Below are 24608 nucleotides of genomic sequence, written 5' to 3' on the forward strand. Positions count from 1 at the left end.
AATTATGAGCTGCTGATACATTTACTTTATGAGGATTGCCCAGATGAAGTAATGAAACTAGAAAGCATTAAATGCCACGAATAATCAAATGATCAAAGACACTTGACCCATCAATGCATATGGCTTCAGACTGAATGCTATAGCAGCCCAATGTGCCATCCAATGAGGGACTGGGCTCCTGTATTCTAAGGTAAGAGGAATTGGTTGATCTTGAGAGCCAGTGTGGTGTAGTGGTTAAGAGCGGTAGTCTCATAATCTGGGGAACCGGGTTCGCGTCTCCGCTCCTCCACATGAAGCTGCTGGGTGACCTTGGTCCAGTCACACTTCTTTGAAGTCTCTCAGCCCCACTCACCTCACAGAGTGTTTGTTGTGGGGGAGGAAGGGAAAGGAGAATGTTAGCCGCTTTGAGACTCCTTAAAGGGAGTGAAAGGCGGGATATCAAATCCAAACTCTTCTTCTTCTTCTTGATTTCAGTAAGGGTTTTGACAAAGTCCTCCATGATATTCTTGCAGATAAGCTGGTAAAATGTGGGCAGGATGAGGTAACTGTTGGTGGATTTGTAGCTTGTAGTGTGACCAAACCCAAGGAGGGCTCACTAATGGTTCCTCACAATCCTGGAAGAAAATGACTGCAGGGTTCTGTCCCGAGCCCATTGTTGTTCAACGTCTTGGATGATGGAATCGAGGGGATGCTCATCAAATTTGCTGGTGAAATTAAACTGGGATGGGGAGCTCATGCTGCAGAAATTGGAACTGGGATTCAAGATGACCTTAACAGTTTGGAGAACTAGGACAAAACTAACAAAACACCTTTCAATAGGGACAAATGTAAGGTTCTGCACCTAGGCAGGAAGGAAGAATCAGCTTGGGGACACTTGCCTTGCCAGTAAATAAATAAATAATACATAATTTATTATTTATACCCCGCCCATCTGGCTGGGCTACCCCAGCCACTCTGGGCGGCTTCCAACAAAATATTAAAATACAGTAATGCATCAAACATTAAAAGCTTCCCTAAACAGGGCTGCCTTCAGATGTCTTCTAAAAGTCTGGTAGTTGTTGTTCTCTTTGATATCTACTGGGAGAGCGTTCCACAGGGCGGGTGCCACTACCGAGAAGGCCCTCTGCCTGGTTCCCTGTAACCTCACTTCTCGCAGTGAGGGAACCGCCGGAAGGCCCTCGGTGCTGGACCTCAGTGTCCAGGCAGAACGATGGGGGTGGAGACGCTCCTTCAGTAGTACACGTGAAAAGGATCTAGGGGTCTTAGTAGACCACAAACTTAACTTGAATCAATAGTGTGATGCAACAGCCCCCAAAAAGCAAATGCTAATCTAGGCTGCATCAACAGAAGTATAATCTTCCAATAAAGGGAAGACATGTCCTGCTTTGTTCTGCCTTGATCAAACCACACCTTGAGTACTGTGTCTAGTTCTGGGTTGAAAGGCTGCTTCTATTTTTAAAAATCCAGTTGTGCCTTGTATATTGGTCTTTGAAATCCCTCGCTATCAATAATATTTCCCTGTAACATGTAGCATGAAGATGGTAGGGAACCTGTGACCCCCCAGATATTGCTGAATCACAACTTACAGCATCCTTGATGACTGGCAGGCTGATTGGGGCTAAGGGGAGCAGGAGTCAAACAATGTGTCCTTTGTGTGCCTACTCCTCGAGCGGTCCGGAGGGTGGCAACATGACACGAGCCCCCCCTTTTTTGCAGTGGCTCCCCATCTGTGGAATGCTCTCCCTAGGGAAGTTCGTCTGGTGCCATCATTATACACCTTTAGGTGCCAGGCAAAAATATTCCTTTATAATCAGGCCTTTGGTTGACCTGATTGACATTCTATCAATCCTGTTTATATATATTGTGATCTGTTCTGTGAACCGCCCTGAAATCTCTGGGTATAGGGCAGTACAGTGGTACCTCGGGTTAAGTACTTAATTCGTTCTGGAGGTCCGTTCTTAACCTGAAACTGTTCTTAACCTGAGGTACCACTTTAGCTAATGGGGCCTCCCGCTGCCGCTGTGCCGCCACCATGTGATTTCTGTTCTTATCCTGAAGCAAAGTTCTTAACCCGAGGTACTATTTCTGGGTTAGCGGAGTCTGTAACCTGAAGTGTTTGTAACCTGAAGCATCTGTAACCCGAGGTACAACTGTATATAAATTCAATAAATAATAATAATAAATAATAACGTATGCAGGGCCACAGGTTCCCCACCTCAGATGTGACCCAATATTCTCTACTCTGACTGGCAGAAAGTCACCAAAATCTCAGTGGTGTTTAGAAAACAAGATATATAAGAGCAGAAAATGGATAGGTTGAAATTAGTGAAAATGAAATTGAATGAGGTATAGTAACTAAATGGCATCCAGTGGAATGACATTTTACATGTGACACAGGATGCTTCTGAAAAAATGGGACAAAAACATTTGACTTTGCTTTGTTGAACCTGTAAGAAGTGCAGCAGCAAGAATAATTTAGTTTATAATTTAAGGTTCACTTCAATGATCAGTAAGTTAGCTAACCAAGTTGGGGGAGGGAGGAGGAGGAAGAGAAGGAGGTGTGGCTTAGCAACCAGGCCGATGTTTGTTGATGTAGCATGCATCCTGATTGGCTGTGCAGTTCTGAGGGAGTTATTCTTCTGTATATTTGGTTGACTGTCTCCCTGCTATGTATAAGGCCTGAAGTCAGAAAAACAAACCTCTGTTTCTTTATCCTAAAATTATACCATATTTATGTTCAGCTTCTTCAGGAAAGTGTTGTCAGGATTTCTTTTATCTCTGGACTCCATCTGCGTTATCTGCCTTCGCTAACACAAGTATTGTCATGCCTCCCTCTTTACCTCAGTAGCACAAACTGACAGTGGGATTAGAGAATGAGCTAGTCATCCTTCCAAATCCTTTGTGAAGCTATTCTCTTCACAGAGGTATTATTAACCTGATGCTTATTTTACCAAATGCTATTATGTAACCTTCTTATTCGGGTTATTAATGATCGTTTCATTTTTATATTGCAGTCACTTCCATAGCAACCAATTATACTGCCTCTCATGGGGAGAAGATTATGAACTCCAATGGGAAATAAGCAGGAAGAGTGGTGCTTTTTTTAAAAAAACCAAACAAACAGATCCCATCTTCATTAAAATGACTACAGTAATAAAATAAAAAAGAGAGATGAATGTGTGCAATGAAATAGAGTATTTCCATTGAGACCGTTTCCCATAGATTGCCTTAGAAACAGTAAGATCACATGTTTAACTTAATTGATTGCCCAAACATGATAGGCTCATTGCCTCCTCATAGCTTTGTTTCCACAGTCGCATAATTGCTTGTGTACTCTGTGGTAAGTTTCACACTCTCCTTATCAAGTGATAGCTGCAATCATCATGTGTATAATGTGTAATGCCGTCCATCTGAACTCCCACAAATGTTTCTTTTTAATGCACAGATGCCATCTAATAAACATGACATGCATGTCAGTTTCACAGAGACTTTGCATATCAGGCCAGTATCCTGGAAGATGGGCTTTGTATGCAGAAGGTCTCAGATTCAATCCCTGGAATCTCCTTAAAAAGAAAGAAAGAAGGAAAGACTTTAGCTTGAAAACCTGGAAAACTGCAGTCAGTCAGTGAGTGCTGACAGCAGTAGAATCAGACGGGCCAAGAACCTGACTGATATTCATTAAGATATCTCACTCTTTCCTCTGTGCCTAGTTCCAAAGGAAATGCAATACTGTACTCATTAAAGATATTGCGTTATCGGTCTTCCCCTGCATTACGAAAACCAGGCCGACATTTTAACACAGCAATCTTACACATATTTTGAGTTCAGATGGGCTTATTCCTGGGTAAGTGAGTTACAGCATTGCAGTCGAAGTCTGCCTGTATCAGGTCAGCGATGTTCTTTTAGATCTACCAGAAGACACTGTGACAGAGGGAAGAACAAAGCACCGAGCCTTTGAAAGTCTTCTGTTATTGCCGCGGCATTTTAGTTTGCCCATATTTTCAAACCTAATGTTTTAATGGTGAAGGCACAATGAGATGAACTGCGCTCATCTCTCCTAATATTTACTTTTCCTGGTGTTACTTTTTAATAGCCCACCGGAGTCCTTTCAGAAAGGAAAATAATATTAGACTGTTCCTCCAAGGGACCAGGGTCAACTAGAACTTGCTGTCATTTCTGACATGGTGTGTGTTTTTGTGTTGATATTAGTGTGCACACTTAAGCACACTTAAGTCTTCCTGACCTCCTAAAACAATTAACTTTCATTTGGGACTTGTCGACTAGCTGCTTATTGGTAAGTTGCTCTCTCTCTGACCAAAGGCACCTGGGTGATGTGTAAGTGTTAAAAGTCAACAGCAAGAGCAACAATAAAATAATATTCGCCTACTCATTTTTGTTCATTATGTTTCTAAATCTGACCTTGATCCCAGGGTGGTGAACTGCAAGCAAATAAATGCAGTACCACAGACCAATCCTATAATTAAGAAATCAGGACAAATACAAAGAATTCAGCTCACCCAGCCCTCCCCAAATGCCTGACGGAGATACCTTTTCCTGGTGACATCCAACTGCCAGCACTTCAATCAAATGTTTACCTGCCACTGGCAGAATAACATCAAGGATGTAGCCAGATGGATCTGCTTTGGGAGGGCATTCCGCAGTAGAGTAGCAGCAGTAGGAAAAGCTGTGGTTCTTGTCCCCACTGATCTCATGTTTTTATCCACTGTACAGTGTGCATAACTGTGGGAACTTCAACACAATTTGGTACAGTGAGGAACATAGGAAGCTGCCTTGTAGTGAATCACACCATTGGTCCATCTAGTTCATTATTTTCTACACCAAGAATCCAAACCATGCCATATTCCCAATCTAAAACAACTCCATCTGGCTATTTGCCCCATTTCAAAGAACATACATGTATGGTTGCTCTGTTTCCCTTTGGGGAGAGACTGTGGTTCAAATAATGTTGGGAATTAAATATACCTTTTGTCTTACAATTGGCACGTTTGCCGTTTCCCCCACAATTCATCCACAGAGTGAACTGGGCAGGCCTCTCAGAGAAATGTAACTTTTCTAGCCAAGACATATTATCTGCAGAGGTTGGCAAGAACCCAGGTTGGACATATGACCATCATCTATCGAGCCATCTCAAGACCACATCCATAGGCTGTTCCTATCTACACAACAATGCCTCTTGTTTTGCTCTCCCCACTCTCCATACCCCTTGCCCATGATTTATTAGTGTCACAACATCCCATATATTTATAATAATACTAGTGCATCGCTGCAGCTGTACAGCTATTTCACACTAATAGTTGACACCTCACCATCAGAGAAGCCTTCCTTGCTGAATACCAACTGCTTTGGCCTTTTGCTGCAAAACACATTTCTGCCATCGGGCCAAATTTCCTTTGGGATTCCCTTCCAACTGATCCAGTACTAAATCCTGGTTTAAAATCCTAGGAGTATACCTGTGCATGTTTGGGATCAGTAGCGGCAGGAACTGGAAAGGAAACTGCAACAAATTCTGGACACACATTGCTTTGGGATCATGCCGATAACGCCCACCACCTCTGTATAACTGAAAGAAGTGATAAACACTTGTCTGTGTCTGTGTGGGTGAGCTGGAGCCTTTGAGATCAGATAAGTAGCCTGGTGGCTTCATTCCAGCCTGAAAGCTTTCTGTGCTGCAGTTTCAGGTTGATTCTGGAAGCAATTAGAGTTAATCCTATTAGACATGCTACATGGAAGATTTGGGAGTGAACAAGGAGATTGCTTGGTGCTCGCTCTAAATTATCTATTCCCTCTTGCAGCTTAGAATATCACTTATCTGCTTTTAAACCTTAATGACATTTTCACTCGTCTATTGAGGCATTAAAAAAGAGAGAGAGAGAAAGCAATGCAGGTTTTATTGACACCAATATCTTCATTTTCCCTTCCCTCAGTATTTCAATATTGCTCAGAAATATTGAAATAAAAACAGCAGTCACATTGCTAAGACCCAGACACAGGATGTGTAGCAAATCTAGCTTCATTTTTTTTTAAAAGGCTGTATTTTTAACTCCCGCCTTCTTTTGAGCAATTTCCTCCACTCTTTAATGCATTGATCATAGAGTGACCCAGTGCGAGAGAAGGCAGAGCTCCTATTCCTGCAGATTTTCAGCAGGGACTTCCTGCTACCCCCGCAAGCCCATCACAAGACAAATTGCGTGGCTGCACATTCCGTCATTGAAGCTGATCATTATTTCATTGCTGCTAACTATTTGAACTTTAGCACTTCTCTTGCCTTAGTAAAGTTTTAATGTTTAAACGAATAAACACACCAATTTCCTCTTACTGTATTTTCACAGTCGAGGTTAGGTTAGGGGAAATTTGGGTGGGGGGAAGGTAGCAGTTGAAAAGACTCAGATAAACTACAGTATAGGCATATCTGGATTTATTTGTATAGAATATCATAATTCCTTCCTTTTACTATATTAAACCTGCTCCAATTCATTCTTAACAAGAACCAGTGTGGTGTAGTGGTTAGAGTGATGGACTAGGACCTGGGGGACCAGGGTTCAAATCTCCACTTGGCCATGAAACTCATTGGGTGACCTTGGGCCAGTCACTACCTCTCAGTCTAACCTACCTTATATGGTTGTTTTGGGGAATTGCATGAGGAAGGGGAGAACCGTGTATCCAGCCTTGAACTGCTTGGAGAGCAACGTAGGATATAAATGAAACAAACATCACCAAGATGAGAGCCTCCAACCCATTACTTCTTTCACAACTCCAATATTGCATCTATGCTGGCAGGGCCAGTGAAAGGCTTCTTTCCCCCATGGACATCCTTCATGCGCATAATACTGGAATGATGGGCAAGGAAGCCCCTGAGAAGCAGTTCCAACACCACAGCCAGTAAATATACCACTTGCTCCCCTATCCTTCTGTTGCTCTGTTGACATTGCACATAATGACGTTGGCTCCAAGTGTTTTTAGGTTGGGGCATGACACATGGATTCAAGTAACTGCAGGGCGATGAAGAGAGGTTGCATATTAAGTGGGGAGGACATTGTTTGAACACACACTTGCTGCTTTCTCAAGTGCTTGGTTGTAAGACAGAGAATACAGTCGTACCTTGGGTTACTGATGCTTCAGGTTACAGACGCTTCAGGTTACAGACTCCGCTAACCCATAAATAGTACCCTGGGTTAAGAACTTTGCTTCAGGATGAGAACAAAAATCGCACGGTGGCAGCGGGAGGCTCCATTAGCTAAAGTGGTACCTCAGGTTAAGAACAGTTTCAGCTTAAGAACGGATCTCCAGAACGAATTAAGTTCTTAACCTGAGGTATCACTGTAGTCTGCTTCAGGCAATTCTCCCCACGTGCAATTACCCTCACAACTGCAGGGAGAAGAGAGGGAGAACTTCCTGGATCTACCACAACCGTGGCCTATAGAAAATTACTGGGAACACTGCCTCCTTTTACCATAGTAATATAGGATCCAAAAATGAGATGTAATGTCTACAGTGAATGGTATCATTTCAGAGCTTTAAATAGATCTCGAAAAACTCTCAGAGCAAACACGCTCCTTCACAAAACAAACATCAAGGAAATCTGTAGCTCGACAGATCGTTTTGATAGGAAAGCCTCCTGCTTTCAATCACAGCTTCATATATTGTTGCAAAAAGGCTATTGTATGGCTGCGGCGTTCAGCAAACAGGGCAACAATCTGTTTCTCCCTTCATCTTTTTGCTGAGTGGTGTGAAAAGAGGCTATTCCTCAAGAGAGGTTAGAAAAATGCTGCTGTTTTGAACATGCAGGTCAAACGATGGCTACCTTACAGATCTTTTTATTTGTACAAGCAGCCAAGGTGCAAAGAAGACTGGAAGTGGTGCACATGAAACAACACTGAGGCAAACAATTAGCCAAAATCCCAGCACCTGTTGTGCTGTCCATTCTTCCTTCATGAAAATGAAGATAATAATAAATTCCATCTATACTAGGTGACTAATAGCCCCCACTTTTTAAAAAAAAAATTGTTGCATTTATATTGGATCTTTCCTTCAAGGAGCTCAAAGGTTCTGGCTTCCTCATTTTATCCTCAGAACAACCCTGTGCAGTAGGTTAGGCTAAGAGACTGTGACTGGCTTGGGGTCACTTCCTAGTTGAGTGGGGATTTGAGTCTCCCAGGTCCAGCACTCTAACCACGAGAATACATTGCCTCCAATCTTTAATTGGCAACCACCACATGTAAATAAGATCATAATGGAGTAGACTTGTGAATGGGGAGGTCTCCTTCTGGATAGCTCAGCTTGCTGGAGCATAGTGCTGATAAGGCCAAGGTTGCAGGTTCAATCCCCGTATGGGACAACTTCATATTCTTGCATTTGCAGGGGTTGGACTAGATGACCCTCAGGGTCCCTTCCAACCCTACAGTTCTATGATTCTACGCTTCCTGTGTGCTGCTTGAAATGGACCAGCTAGTTATTGTTTGGGGAAAGCTCCATTTGTAGCTCACAGGCTTTTCAGGCGTGAACGGGACACATGGAAAAAGTAGGTACAGAATGTTCTAGAAGGAGGAAGGGTTCCTCCTGCTGGAAAAGAACTGCCTGGTTTGCAGAAGCTTTTTTTATTAGGAAGTGTAGGTACCGAGATCCCAAAGGAGCAGAAAAGACTTTTTATGTATGCAACAACAGCTGCACGGATGTTACTAGCCCAGAGATGGAAAGAAGACAAAGTCCCTACCAGAGAAGAATGGCAAAGTAAGCTGTTGAACTATGCCGAAATGGCAAAACTGACTGGAAAGCTCAGGAACTTAGAAGACCGAAAGTTCAATAAAGGAAGGGGGGGATTATAATTTACTTGAGAGACCACTGTAAGCAGATGAACACATCAGCAGGATTACAATAACACTTGTAATGTAGAAGATATTATGGACAAAATGGAGAGACATAAAATTTGGATGATGAAATAATATGCCGTTGAAAAGGTTTATAATAGGGCCCATGTGGGGGAGGGCGGTGGGAAGTCTAGAGATTCAGAGAAATTTCTAAATGTGGATATGCATTTTGTATTGTTGTAACTCTACACTTGTAAAATCAAATAAAATTATTATTATTATTATTTTAAAAAACTGCCTGGTTTGACCTCACTTTTTCAGCACAATCCTAGAGGCATGCCCTATTGACTACATTGCGACTTACTCTCAGGTAAGTGGAGTTAGGAATTCAGCCTCAATGCAGGGCTACATTGGGGTGTTCCCAGATGAGTATGATGTAGCAGCACCCAGTCAGGGGCGTTTGAAGGTGGGGGCGGTCTGCCCCGGATGCCATCTTGAAGGGGAGGTGACATTTGTTGCACCCCCCCTCGCAATTAGAGTCCCAAGCCTATAGTGAGCGGCAAAGCGGCGGCAAAACTGCTCGCTGTAGGCTTGGGACTCAAGTCGTGGGTGGGGTGGGGGCGCTGAATGTCACCCCCCCCTTCAGAATGACACTCGGGGCACATAGAAATGCAACAACAAAATGAAACGATGCCATGTGTCCTGGTGGCAGCGAAGCCTCCGGCCGTCCTAGCACTTGCCCTTCTCAATTATGGCCGCCTGGGAGAGGAAGTGCTGAGAGGCCTGAAAGGCAGCGGAGGGGGGGGGGGTAGAGAGTTATGTGAGGGGAGACAAGATGGCTGCCTTCCCCTGGTATGCTAAGGACGGAGGATGGGATCCCTGCAAAGGGAGCTTCCCACTTTAATTCCCTTTTGTCTTGCAAGGCTTTGCTGACATGTTTGGGGCGGGATGGGTTCTTTTTGTGAGGCTTCTGGTATTTATTATTATCTTTAATGGGAGGGCAGGTGGATATGGCACACCAGGCTCTAACAGGCTATGTGATTCTTAGCTGGTTAAGTATTATTCTATCATTTTAAGTTATTACCGATGGCACATTTGCAGCTCGCTGCCTTTCAGCAACCGCCTTGCTGTGACCCCTGTGAATCTCACTGGGTAACCTTAGGTCATTCATTGTCTTTCAGCCTATTTCACAGGGTTCTTATGAAGTTAAAATGGGGAGTGGGCAGAACCCATGCATGCCGCGTTGAGCTCCTTGAAGGAAATGTGAGATGTAAATGTAGTAAAAAATAAAATATCAGGTGCCATTCTGGAACTCCTTAGCCGTGGTGAGACAGGCAGAAATCCAACGGGTGTGTCTCTTGGGAATTGTAGGTGTGACGAGTCATGTGTTTGATGAAATACCGTAAGCAGTGTTTAAAGCACAAAGAGGCTTTAACAACAAAGTGGCTCTTGAGACTTCCGGTTCCGGTCGCGACCAGCGAAGAAGCGCGGAAAACCCGCTCCCGGTTTTCTGGGCTCTGCGGAGGCTTGGGGAGACGCTAGGGCGCAGCGCACCTCAAAAACCCTAAGGGGGGCACCCTTAGGGGAAAGGTACCCAGCAGCGCGGAAGCGGTCGTACCGTTCTCCTGAGTTGCTACGAGGAGACAACGAATTGGGGCGGTAACGACTCTGCAGGGCGACGCCTCGAGCTTCAGCTGGGAGAGGCGACGGGCCGCCTTAAGAAAAGAATGGAACCCCCCAGCGTTTTTAAGGTGTTTTTTCTTTTCATACAAAACGCAGTGTGCAAGGCGCAAAGCCACTAGTGAAGCTGGGCGGTGCCTGGAGGGCTTTGAACTGCTTTTGGGAGTTCGCTCGGTGGAGGATATAAGATGGCGCAGGCGGAAAGTCGACGACATAAGGAGATTTTGGAGAGTCTGTTTGAGTAAGAACAATTTGTTGTGAGGATCTAAGAAGGGACAGTATTGGACATTAAGGACTAACTGGACCCTGGGAGGATACCTTTGGGTGGCTGGAACTGGACAGGGGGTCTCAAAACAGAGGAGGTGGCGTGACGTCTCACTCAGTTCCACTCAGTTTAGAGAGATTGGTGCTCTACACCTTGACCTGGATCCCGACTGTGGCATCTGGAATCTGGACTTTGACTATAACCTGGACTATAACTATAACCTGGACTACATCTATAACTATAACCTGGACTTTGACAATACGGGTTAAAAGTGGATTAATCTGGATTATACATCTTTAAGGTTTGACTATTGGATTATCAATCTTCCGCCTTCGTGACGTAGGGTGGGTTGGTGAAGCGGATTGGTAAGGGGCGAAGAAAGAGATCGCCAGGAGTTGGGAGGGAGTTACCCCGCACGCCCCCTCAACCTTTCTCGCTGGACTGCTCAACCTTTCTCGCTGGACTGCTCAACCTTTCTCGCTGGACTGCTTACAGGACTGCTTACAGGACTTCTGCTCCGGGCCACCTGAAGTTTATGTTTGGATACTGCCCCGAGGGAGCTGTTTAACCCTGTCTGGAAATTGGTTTTTTTTTTCCGGCTTACTACAGTGGGTTATTACTGACAATTCCTGCTTAAAATTGTGGTCAACTGGAGGGTTGAAAGGGGAAGGAAGTAAAGGCAGGGCTGAAGCGAACCTTTAGGGGGTGAGAGCAGGAAATGATGGGAAAGGATGGAAGAGATTGGAAGAAAGGGGGTGGGACCCCGGGAGAAAGAAAGCTGTCGCGACAGGAGGAAATCAAAGATTTAGACAATTTGTGGGCTAGAATAAAGGAGGAATTTAAGCAAAATGTATTATATATGGAAAACAAACTAGGAGAGGTTCAGGAGATGATTGATAAGAAAATAGAGGGAGCAGTTGGTGAACTCTCAACTAAAATTCAAGATCTCTCCGCTAAGTCCAAAATGATTGAGGAATCTAACAAAAAGCTGCAGAAAGAGATGAGGGAACAAAAAAAGGAGACAATGAAGGTAAAAGAAGAGCTGGGGGAGCTGAGTATTTCTCAAGACAAGATCTGGGATAACCTAGCCATGGCAGACATGCGGCTAAAACAGCTTCATCTTAAATTCAGGGGAGTAGCAGAGGACAGAAATGAAGACATAAGAGGGAAGATGATTAAAGAACTCTCTAATTGGCTAGGTCTAAGGGAGGAAGAGATGGCTTCCACTGTAGACAATGTATTCAGAATGACTAGGCCCAAACATTTGAAAGCAAGTAAATTCCTGGGGGATTGCTTGGTGATTTTTAATTCTTTGGAAATGAAAAACCTAATTTTGAGAAAGAGTTATAATAATAGATTAAGAATTGATGGAAGGCCTATTATTATTTACAAAGAAATACCAGTGAGGCTACTTCGTAAAAGAGAAGGATATAAACAAGTGGCAGCAGCTTTGAAGAGAAACGGGGTACCATTTCGATGGGAGTTCCCGGAAGGGATTAGTTTTTTTTACAAAGAGAAAAAGTTCAGATTGTTGGACACACAAGAGGCGGATAAGTTTTTGAGAAGATATGAAAAAGATTTGGGAAAGGCAGAGAGCAGATCAAGGAGTAGGGAGGAAGAAGAGGAAGGGGAGATAAGGGGCGGACGGGAGGAAGGGAGGGGAGCAGGGGAGGCAGTAGTGGACTCAGAGGAAGACGATGATGAGGCCGTAGTGGGAGTGGAGACGGCAGAAGAGGGGGAGTCCTCAGGAAACAAAGGCGATAGATTATAGTTCGCAAGTCCGGTTAAAGGTTTAGAAGCAGACAAAGGCAAACAATAACACATACACTAAAATTTTTATCCTGGAATGTAAATGGGTTGAACGATAAGGTTAAAAGGAATAAAATTGAGAAAGTTGTGAAAAATAAAAAGTATGATGTAATTTGCTTTCAGGAAACACATATCACTAAGAAACACAAACACATCCTGGTGAATAAAAGGTTAGGAGTAGATTTTATTAATTCTGATGTGTTAAAGAGAAGTGGGAACCGACTCTGATTTGCAAAGATGAGGAAGGAAGAATCCTAGGGGTCCAATTAAATTTCCGGGGGGAAAAATTAATGTTGTGACGGTATACGCACCGAACTCAAACAGAGCAGAGTTTTTTGAGAAACTCGAAAGCATGCTATTAGAGCTGGAAGCCCATAAACTAGTCCTGCTTGGGGATATGAATGGTGTTCCGGTGCCGGATCTGGATAGGAGTGAAAAGAAGGGGAAATTGGCTAGGGGGAAATTGCCGAAATCATTTAGCGACATGGAAGGAAATTTAGACCTAATTGATATCTGGAGGCATAAAAACCCCTCTTTTAAACAGTTTACTCATTACTCTGAACCCCATCAGAGTTGGGGTAGAATCGATCAGATCTGGACGACAAGAATACTCTCGTTGAGGGTGAAGAGTTGTAAAATTCATCCCAGGACAATATCTGACCATTGTGCCTTAGATATGGAAATAAAAAATGAAGTGAAGGGACAATACAAGTGGAGGATGTGTGAGAACCTATTTGATAACGAAGAGGTGAGGGAAAGAATTAAAGGCACCCTAAAAGAATATTTAGATTTAAACTTGAATAAAGAAACCCCCATAGATGTGGTTTGGGACGCCAGTAAGGCGGTTTTGAGGGGTCTCTTAATACAACAAAACAGCTACAGGAGAAAGGTAAGGGAACGTAAGAAAGAGGATATCCTCTCTCAACTGAGAAATTACGAGAGAAAACTGGTCATAAACCCAACAGATGACAATGCCATCCGAGCCTCTAAGGTGCTTCAATCCCAATACTCGGCAATACTAAATCAGGAGATAGAATGGAAAATCAAATTTACAAAGCAAAGATATTTCGAATCAGCAAATAAAATGGGGAAGCTACTCGCTTGGCAGCTAAGAAAAAGAAAGAAACAAAATGTGATAAATAAAATAATAACGGAGGATAACACCATAGAAGATCCAGAGGAATAGGTTTACTCAATTCTTTGAAAAGCTGTATGAAAGAGGAAGAGAAAATACTGTAGAAATTAAGAATTATTTGGTTCAAAATGAAGGGAAATATATAACAGAGGAGGATAGGATACAACTGAATAAGGAGATCACAGTAAATGAGATTAAGGAAGCCATTAGCAGGATGAAGATTGGGAAAGCCCCCGGACCAGACGGCTTGTCCGCAAAATATTATAAAACGTTAGGGGAATACTTAGCCCCAGTGCTTAAAGACGTGATTAATAACATCCTCCAGGGAGGGAAGATCCCGGATTCGTGGAAAATGGCTTATATAACCCTGATCCCAAAATCAGAGAAAGAAAAAACAGATATAAAAAATTGCAGACCAATCTCTTTGCTCAATAACGATTATAAGATCTTTGCCGACATCATGGCTGGTAGACTCAAGAAGCTCTTAACAAAGCATATACACAAAGATCAAGCAGGATTCCTCCCTAACAGACACCAGAAAGAAAATGTTCGTCACATATTAAACATCATCGAATATCTAGATATGAGAATAGACGTCCCCGCAGCATTAATCTTTATAGATGCCGAAAAGGCTTTTGATAATGTCTCATGGGAATTTTTATTACAATGTTTGGAAAAGGCAGGTATCGAAGGTCCCTACATGAAAGGTATCAGGGCAATATATTCAGAACAACAGGCCAGGCTGATTATAAATGACAATCTGACTAAACCCTTTAAGATCAAGAAAGGTACAAGGCAGGGCTGCCCTCTGTCCCCCTTGTTATTTATAATGGTATTGGAAGTAATTGCAAATAGAATAAGAGAGGCAGTAAATGTGAGGGGGATAAAAATTGGGAAGAAAGAATTTAAGCTTAAGGCCTACGCCGATGACCTGGTCCTGTCCGTGGAGAACCCAGTGGACAGTGCAAGCAGGGTTATAGAACTTCTAGAGGACTTTGGCAGACTGTCGGGTTTCAGATTAAACAGGAAAAAAACAAAAATTCTAATAAAGAATATGACTGAACAGGATAAAACCCAACTGGAAGAAAAGATTGGTATTAAAATTGTGAATAAAGTGAAATACTTGGGAATTTGGCTCTCACCAAAAAACATAAACCTGGTTGAAGACAATTATAGTAAGGCTTGGCAGGATATTAAAAAAGATTTAGACACCTGGCACAGACTGAAATTATCATGGACAGGGAGGATGTCTGCAATTAAGATGTGCATCCTTCCGAGACTATTATTCCTGTTTCAAAATATTCCGATTATTAAAGGTACCTCCCTCCTTAAGAACTGGCAAAAAACCCTGACCAAGTTCATCTGGCAGGGGAAGAGAGCCAGAATAAAGTTTAAATACCTAACAGATTCAAGAGAGAGGTGCTGTGATGGCCTGGGATTCCGATTCGGAGGATGAAACAGAGGAATCCCAGCCTGCACAGGAGTCCCCGCCCCCAGGGCCGGCTGAACTGGGGCAAGGCCTAGAGGCTGAAGAGCTTGCACCTGTGGCAGTGCAGCAGGAGCTGGCCCCAGGTGAAGTCCTCCTGGCCCCAGAGGAGCCTGATGACTCAGTGGCCACAGGTGAGCCTCCTCCAGGGCCCAGTAACCCTTCGGCCTCTCCTGATCTGCAGAGGCTTAGGGCAGAGAGGCGAAGGGAACTAGTTGCCCCCAGGAGGAGTGCTCGCCTTAAGGCCAAGGTAGGCGGGGCTCCTGGGGGTCGGGACCGCCCCTGACCTTAGAAGAGGATAAAAGCCCACTCATCCTGGCCCCAGGTTGCGGGAGCAACGTCGTTGTTGGCTTCGGACCTTCCTGTGATCCTGATCCTTGCTCGGCCTCCTGTTCCTGACTAACCGGTACTCCTGATCCCTGCTCGGCTTCATGTTGCTGACTATCCAGTACTCCTGTTTCCTGCTCGGCCTCCTGTTCCCGACCATCCGGTGTTCCTGTTACCTGCTCAGCCTTCTGTTCCAGCGTTCCTGTTCCCCGCCCGTCTCTCTGCATCGGACCTCGCCCCGCTTCGTGTGGACTCTGCTACATTCACGGTACCTTACCCCCGGGGCCAGCATAGTTTGCTCCCGCCACACCCGCACTCCCCCTTCGTAGGGGTGCGTTCGGGAAGAGCCAGAGGCCATGGAGGACCAGGCGGCTGCACTGGTGACTTTGGCCCAGGAGAACCAGGCCTTAACTCACACCGTGCAGCAGCTCAGTGACGCGGTCGTGGCACTTCAGCAACGCTTAGAAGCCCTACCGGCTCCTGGGGCCGACGCCCCGACTCCTGGCAAGTACCCAGTGGCTTTGCCTGAGAAATTTGATGGAGCCCCGGCCAGCTTTCCTATGTTCCTGGCCCAGGCCAAGCTATATATTCAGGGGCGAGCCCGGAACTTTCCTGACGACCGCACCAAGGTGCACTTTTTGATTAGTTTGTTAAAGGACCAGGCGGCCAAGTGGGCGTTGCCGCTACTCAGGCAAGACTCCCCCTTGCTGGCAGACTATACGGGGTTTTGCAATCGTTTGGAGGCCGCGTTCGGCAACCCCCAGAAAGGGAGTCAAGCCAACCGGGCGATTCGGCGGTTGAGACAGGGCAAGTCCACGGTGGCCGCATACACCACAGAATTCCGGCTGCTGGCACAGGACTTGACCTGGAACGACTCGGCTCTCCAGGACCAGTATCTCGAGGGGCTTTCAGATGAGATACTGGACCAGCTGGCCACGATGGAACGCCCCACCACGCTAGACACCCTTATCCAATGGAGTCTACAGATTGACGATCGGCTAGAGGACCGGCGTCAGGCTCGGGACCGCCGGCACCTCCAGTTCTTGGCCCCAGTGTCGACCAGCAGCCCCACGGGCCCAGCTAAGTCATTGGAGGAACCTATGCAGCTTGGGGCAGTGCGGCCACGCCTCTCCCCCGCAGAGAAGTCGCGGCGTTGGGAGGGGAATCTTTGTCTCTATTGTGGCGGAAGCGGACACTATGCAAGGTTCTGTCCTGAGAAACACCAGCCGCAGGGAAACCACCAAACCCCAGTAGCTGATGGCCCTGGCTACCGGGGGTCCCAAACAGCACAGAATGGGGCCGCACCAATTGAATTACAACACCTTATGGTTCCGGTACATCTATACCCTCCAGGAGGGCCATGGATTCTTACCCATGCGCTGGTGGATTCGGGCGCAACCCGCTCTTATATGGACGCTGCTTTTGCTGCCCAGCATCGGGTGCCACTGCGGAACAAGCCAGAACCGGTGCAGGTGGAGGCAATCGACGGACGGCCCCTGCGTTCGGGTGCCGTCACTCAGGAGACCCAGCCCCTGGTCCTGTGCCTCCAGCAGCACCGTGAGATGCGAACTCTGGATATTGCCTCCATGCCCCGGTTCCCCCTGGTGCTTGGGATGGACTGGCTGGAGGCTCACAATGTGCGGATTGACTGGGTCAAACGGACTGTACACTTCCCAGACCCCAGTTCTCCGGCTGAGACTGAGATGCTAGCAGCTGCGCCCACTGAGGAGGTTGCTGCAACGCTCCCCGCTGAATACCGGGACTATCACGACGTGTTTGAGGAACGGGGGGCAGACCAGCTACCGCCGCATCGGTCCTTTGACTGTGGCATAGACCTCCAGCCCGGAGCGCCTCTACCGGTGAGTCGCTTATACTCGTTAACCGAGCCAGAGCGCGAGGCTTTACAGGACTTCTTGCGCAAGAACCTGGAGCGTGGGTTCATTAGGCCTTCTACCTCGCCCACTGCTGCGCCAGTGCTCTTTGTTAAAAAGAAATGTGGGGAGCTCCGCCTTTGCCATGATTACCGGGCCCTGAACAAAATCACCATCCCGGACCGGTACCCTTTGCCCCTTATTTCGGAGTTACTGGAGCGGGTGCAAGGGGCGCAGGTGTTCACCAAGCTAGACCTCCGGGGTGCCAACAATTTGATTCGGATCCGCGCCGGGGATGAGTGGAAGACCGCATTTGGGACCCGCTACGGACAATTCGAATACCTGGTTATGCCCTTTGGTTTGTGCAACGCGCCTGCTGTGTTCCAACGGTACATCAACCACGTGTTCCAGGACTTGCTAGACAAGTATGTGGTGGTGTACTTGGATGACATTCTGGTTTACTCCCGTGACCCGGCGTGCCACGAAGGCCATGTCCGGACCGTGCTGCAGCGCTTGCGCGAGCATCGTCTGTATGCAAAGCTCAGCAAGTGCGAGTTTCATCAGCGGTCAGTGGACTTCCTGGGTCACCGACTCTCACCAGGTGGGGTGCAGATGGATCCTGGGAAGGTGGCAGCGGTTCGAGAATGGGCGGCACCTCGGAACCGCAAGGACCTACAGCGTTTCCTGGGGTTCGCCAACTATTACCGAACCTTCATTGCGGACTATGCTCACCGCACCACCCCGTTGACCCGACTACTGTGCCCCAAGACGCCGTTTTCCTGGGACAAGGAGGCGGAGGAGGCGTTTCAAGGGTTGAAGGCCTGTTTCCAGAGAGCGCCAATCTTGCAGCATCCGGATCCTTCTCGACCCTTTGTGGTAGAGACTGACGCCTCCAGTACGGCTCTCGGTGCCGTCTTGTCTCAGCAGCACGGACCGGAAGCGCCACTTTTACCCTGCGCCTTCTATTCCCGCCAGCTCCTCCCAGCGGAGCGTAACTATACTGTGTGGGAGCGGGAACTACTGGCTATCAAGGTAGCCTTCGAGGTCTGGCGCCACCATCTTGAGGGGGCACGACATCCGGTGGAGGTGAGAACCGACCACCGGAACCTGGAGTACCTCCAGACCACCCGCAAGCTGAACCAAAGACAGATCCGGTGGGCGTTGTTCTTTTCCCGGTTCCAGTTTCGGATCCGCTACATCCCTAGCTCTCAGAATCAGAAGGCGGATGCTCTGTCCCGGAAACCTGAAGACAACGCAGACACGGTACAGCAAGCAGAACCCACCACGATTCTACCTCCGGCTGCATTCCTGGCCACCCAGGAGGCGCAGCCACTGCAGGTTCGGGTGCGGGAACAGCAGCAGGTCGACGCTTGGGCCCAGGATCGTCTCCGGGAGCTGGCTGAAGGGTCCAGTCCACAATATCCGGGGCTGGTCCTGCATCAGGGCCTGCTGCTGCACCACGGTCGTCTGTACGTCCCGCCAGGGCCACTACGGCTGGAGGTTCTCCGGATGGCCCATGATGCCCCAGCAGCAGGGCACTTTGGACGGTATCGGACCACCCATTTGGTCAGTCGGGAGTTTTGGTGGCCCCGCCTGAAGGCTGACGTGGCTCGCTACGTTGCTGGTTGTGATGTCTGCCGTCGCGCCAAGGGTCCTACCGGGCGACCCCCCGGCCTACTTCAGCCATTGCCAGTTCCACCGCGCCCTTGGCACACGGTTTCGTTGGACTTTATAGTGGAATTACCCTCGTCTCGTGGCTGTACCTGCCTTCTGGTTTTCTCCGACCATTTCACCAAGATGGTACACTGCGCTCCCTGTCCATCTGTACCCACAGCCAAGGAAACTGCGCAGCTGTACCTTCAGCATGTCTTCCGCCTGCATGGACTACCTGAGCGCATGGTGTCCGACCGGGGCGTTCAGTTCACATCCCGGTTCTGGCGAACATTACACCAGACCCTCGGGACAGAGGTCTGCCTCTCGTCAGCCTACCACCCACAGACCGATGGCCAGACGGAACGGGCGAACGCTGTGCTAGAGCAGTACCTCCGGTGTTACTGCAGCTACCAGCAGGATGACTGGGTTGACCACCTGGCATTGGCGGAGTTCGCCTATAACAACGCGGTGAATGCGTCCACCCAGCAGACCCCGTTCCAGGCCAGCTATGGTTATCATCCACGGCTGTTTCCAGAGGTGCTGCCGGCATCCGCGGTCCCGGCAGTGACGGAGTGGCTTCAAGAGCTCCAGTCCCAGCAACAGCTTTTGGTGGAGCAACTGCACCAGGCCAAGGAAGCGTACAAAGCCCAGGCCGACCGCCACCGCCAGGTGGGGCTGGAACTTCGCGTCGGTGACCTGGTTTGTCTCTCTACTCGCCATCTCCACCCCTCTCGACCTTCGCGGAAGTTGGACGCCCGCTTCACCGGCCCGTTCCCTATCGTGGACCAAGTCTCTCCTGTGGCATTCCGTCTCCGGTTACCCGCAACCCTGAAGGTTCACCCGGTCTTCCACAGGTCCCTTTTGAGTCCTGTGGCCCCACTCGACGAGTTCCACCCGAACCGTCCCCAACCGCAGCCAGTGTTGGTTCGGGGAGAGCCTGAGTACGAGGTGGAACGCATCCTGGACTCCCGATACCGCAGGGGAAAGCTACAGTATCTCATCGACTGGAAGGGGTACGGACCGGAGGACCGTTCCTGGGAACCAGCGGCCAACGTCCACGCACCTGCCTGCCTCCGAGAGTTCCATGCGACGTACCCCAGCAAGCCGGGTCTGGACCCTCGGTTGAGGGGGGGGCCTGGGAGGGGGGATGGTGTGATGGCCTGGGATTCCGATTCGGAGGATGAAACAGAGGAATCCCAGCCTGCACAGGAGTCCCCGCCCCCAGGGCCGGCTGAACTGGGGCAAGGCCTAGAGGCTGAAGAGCTTGCACCTGTGGCAGTGCAGCAGGAGCTGGCCCCAGGTGAAGTCCTCCTGGCCCCAGAGGAGCCTGATGACTCAGTGGCCACAGGTGAGCCTCCTCCAGGGCCCAGTAACCCTTCGGCCTCTCCTGATCTGCAGAGGCTTAGGGCAGAGAGGCAAAGGGAACTAGTTGCCCCCAGGAGGAGTGCTCGCCTTAAGGCCAAGGTAGGCGGGGCTCCTGGGGGTCGGGACCGCCCCTGACCTTAGAAGAGGATAAAAGCCCACTCATCCCGGCCCCAGGTTGCGGGAGCAACGTCGTTGTTGGCTTCGGACCTTCCTGTGATCCTGATCCTTGCTTGGCCTCCTGTTCCTGACTAACCGGTACTCCTGATCCCTGCTCGGCTTCATGTTCCTGACTATCCAGTACTCCTGTTTCCTGCTCGGCCTCCTGTTCCCGACCATCCGGTGTTCCTGTTACCTGCTCAGCCTTCTGTTCCAGCGTTCCTGTTCCCCGCCCGTCTCTCTGCATCGGACCTCGCCCCGCTTCGTGTGGACTCTGCTACATTCACGGTACCTTACCCCCGGGGCCAGCACAGGTGCGGATTTGCAGCCCGAATATCAGGCTCTACTATGAAGCAGCCTGTTTATGTTGGCTAAAGGAGTGGGCCACCCTCAGAAATACAGATTTATTGGATTTGGAGGGCTTTAATATTAGATTTGGGTGGCATGCCTACCTCTGGCAAGAGAAAGGGGAGGTTCACAGAGGCTTCTCCAATCATATAATTAGAGGCCCATTACTAGAAGTGTGGAAGAGGTATAAAAAATTGATCGAAAAAGGCATCCCATGGTGGCTATCACCAACTGATATTATTAAAATTAAAAAAATAAACATGACTGATGAAAGATGTACATATGAGGACCTTTTAGTGAAGACAGAAGCAGGATGGAAGGTGAAGCCCTATGAGCAGTTGAAAGATAGAATAAAAGAGTGGCTGCATTTCCACCAGATTAATGCTTTATGGGGCGAGCATAAGAGAGTGGGGATGAGTGAAAAAAAATCAAGGTTTCAGGTGGAAATTTTGGAGAGTAATGATAAACTCCTCTCCAAAATGTACAAACAATTATTGGAATGGGACACCAAAGAAGATCTGGTGAAGGGAGTGATGGTAAAATGGGAAAAATACCTTGGTCACGATATAGATTATAATAAATGGCAGATATTGTGGACGAAAGGTGTAAAATTTACAGCATGCGTAGCCCTTCGCGAAAATTTAGAGAAAATGATATATCACTGGTACTTGACCCCAGCAAAGTTAGGAAAGATGTACAAAACTGTTGATAACACCTGTTGGAGATGTAGGGACAAGGTCGGGACCTTTTTCCATATCTGGTGGACCTGTGATGTAGTGAAGGAATTTTGGAAACAAATACATGACGAACTGAAAAAATTTTTGAAGTATAATTTCCCCAAAACCCCTGAGTTGTTTCTTTTAGGTATGATTGGTAAAGAAATAAAGAAAATAGATCAAACCTTCGTTCAATATGCCATGGCAGCGGCGAGGATTCAAATTGCACAAAAATGGAAAACCCCTGATTTACCTACGGTCGGAGAGTGGCAAATGAGGCTATATCAATATATTGAACTAGCGAGACTAACTCAAAAAATAAGACAAAATAACACAGTTAAACTTAAAGACGAATGGAATAAATTTCTAATTTATTTTGAGGCCAGCCAGGGAATAAATAACTTATCAATAGACGATAATTAAAATCATCGATGTATAACGTTTTAGCAATACTGCAGAATTAATGTAAGAATAGGTAACTCCAAAACCGAGTTGGACGGAAGTTCTGTTATTTGCACTTTGTATGTCTCTTTTTTTCCTTATTTTCTGCTTTTCCTCTTTCTTTTTTCTTTCTTCTATTCTTTCTTATGATGGAATCCTTTTTTGCTTGTATATATTTGTACAATGATGTAAAATGTGTATCTTTCTTAAATAAAATTTATATAAAAAAAACAAAAAACAACAAAGTGGCTCTTGGTATAGTAAAGCAAATCAACATTTATTGCAGTATATATTTCCTTGGTCTATAGCCCACTTCACTGGCTGCCTGTTGCAGTGGTTACCGTAGTTAGTGTATTGGACTAAGGCTGAGGAAAACCCAGTTTCAAATCCTCAGCCTAATCCATTATTTGTGAGGATAAAATGTCCTGATAAAAATGCCATTAAAAACAGAGAAAATCCAAAATAGGACCCAGTGGTAATGAAATACAAAAACATACAGTTTTGGCCTCTTCATTCAGTGGTGGGGTCTGCATGCTGAAGATCCCAAGTTTGGGCCCTGGTATCTCCAGTTTACAAGGATCTGGTGTTAGATGATGGAAAAGATTTCTGCCTGAAATTCGGTCAAAATACTGGACTAGATCAGGGTTGGGGAACCTGTAGCCCTCCAGAAGATGTTCGTGTCCTGTTCCCATCAACTTCAGCCAGCATAGACAGGGAGTGGTCAATTATGATGGGATTTGTAGTTCAATAAAATCTGGTAAGCCACAGGCTCCCCATCCCTGGGTTAGATGGTCAGTTCCCACTAGTTATACAAGAGTTTTCCCATTCAAAAATGTATTTTTCATGTAGATAGGGTTGAAATAAATAAAATTCCGCTTTCTCTGAATATACAGTCTGTCTTGGTAAAGGAGAAAATGGAGTTCCCTGAAAGTTCCAGTTGCCAGATGTTCCGAACGACCAGTACCCTGGAGTTATGATTTGCGTTGTTCTGAGCGTTCAACGCAAGCTGCATTCTAACTGCCTCAGAACTCCAAGGGGCAGTTGCTTCAGTGACCAGCTCAGACCAGCTTCAGTCTTCTCAGGTCTTCTCTGAGGTCAGACACATGTAAGAAAGACCTGGAAAAAGTCCTTGCGTACCAGAGAGTGGTTGAAGAACCAATATGTGAATATATGTAGGTACATATATTCAATGGTCCACCAACATAGCAGTGTTTCATTAGATAAGAACGAGTTGACTTTAATTTCCTTTTGTCCTGTCTGAATAATGGAGAGGGAAGGGAAAATAAGATGCAGAGGAGGAGAGGATTAGACAAAGCCCTCCTTATCTGCATGAAGGGGGTCCATGCAACAAAAGAGGTTGTGAAGTCGTGCAGTTTTTTTCTGCCTCAGGTGTCTGAGCAAAGTGTCTACATCTGCATAAACCTGCAGGAAGGGCTTTGGCTCCCACACTAGTCCATGTGCATAAGCTTCACTGAAAAACTGAGGAAGTGTGATTCCTGGCACCTGTGATTGCAGATGCAGCAGACTTTCCCATTCCTACGTCTCAAGGTGGGAAATGTAGAATTTGTCCTAGAATGATGGCATTGTTATGGCTGTGCATTACTATTTGCTCAGACTTTAGGGGATGTCCACAAGACATTGTACCTGAGTATCTAACTGTTGTCTTTTGTCTTTGTTTTTCTCCAGCATGCCTTCAGTTGCCTGCCTTGCCTGTACTCAAGCGAAAGCACCGTCCCAGGCAGATTATGGCTCCCTTCCTGTACGGTGGCTGTGCAGGGCATCTTACTTCCAAGTAGGTACCTTTGTCTTGGCTCTTTTTGGCTGTGTTATGTGCATCTGCTCCACAGCCAGTGTCCAATGGAGAATGTGGCATGTTGACAACATCATGGGCGGCAGCAGACCTGGCTTTGCAGGGATTGGGCTCTGGGTTGCCTGTTCTGCTCATAGAATTTCTATTAAGAAGATAAATGTTTTGTGCACAGCATTAGCTGATGATGAGTCCCTTCCCTCTGAAATAGTTATTGCTCAGGACTTCATGCCATTAGCCTCCATTGTGAATGCGGTGACCGTGTTTTGTATGGCCTTTCCATTATATAACGTTTCCAAGCCTGGAAAACATGGAGATTTTATATTTATCTTTTTTTCCACAAGAGTCATTCTGGACATAGCTGCAGGAACATTTGTGCTCATTTTCGTTTCCTGGAATATGTATTCCATCCTAGCAAAGGAAGGAATGAAGCACCCTGACGTTTTGGGATTGCCTCTCGTTCCAAAAGAGCAATGTGTTGGAGCTGCTATTTATGTGGGGGTCATTGCTGCAGGTTCACAGCTCTTAAGTGGAATGCTTGTTCTTGGTGAAAAATATTTCTGGAGATTCAGGGAAAGAGTCACTTCCAAGGAAGAAATTGTTACTGATCCTGAAATTGTGGAAAGTGAGAGCCCAGCTCTGAGGCTAAAGTGTAAGGAGGATGTGTGAAGATCAACCCACTACTTTGGGGAGATATAGATGCCATATGCCAAGCTCACCAGGG

The 24608-nt window shown here is 46.9% G+C and overlaps 1 protein-coding gene across 2 annotated transcripts in view; it reads left to right on the top strand.

Annotated features, from left to right (window-relative positions):
• LOC310706258 (uncharacterized protein) overlaps positions 1-24608 on the top strand; it is an 86549-nt gene that overhangs the window by 3365 nt on the left and 58576 nt on the right. The window contains exons 1-3 of one of the 2 annotated variants that reach the window (XR_014525775.1): positions 9408-9677; positions 22971-23171; positions 23764-23858. Coding sequence is in view for 1 of the 2 variants with exons in the window: in XM_083501773.1 (XP_083357899.1) it covers positions 23764-23869 (106 nt within the window). In the remaining variant the exon portion in view is untranslated. Of the gene's footprint in view, positions 1-9407; positions 9678-22970; positions 23172-23763; positions 23870-24608 lie in introns of those variants that run through there. The other variant, XM_083501773.1, reaches the window with a different exon arrangement.

The sequence above is a fragment of the Podarcis liolepis genome, assembly GCF_965112155.1.
Source record: "Podarcis liolepis genome assembly, chromosome: 4".
NCBI lineage: Eukaryota > Metazoa > Chordata > Lepidosauria > Squamata > Lacertidae > Podarcis > Podarcis liolepis.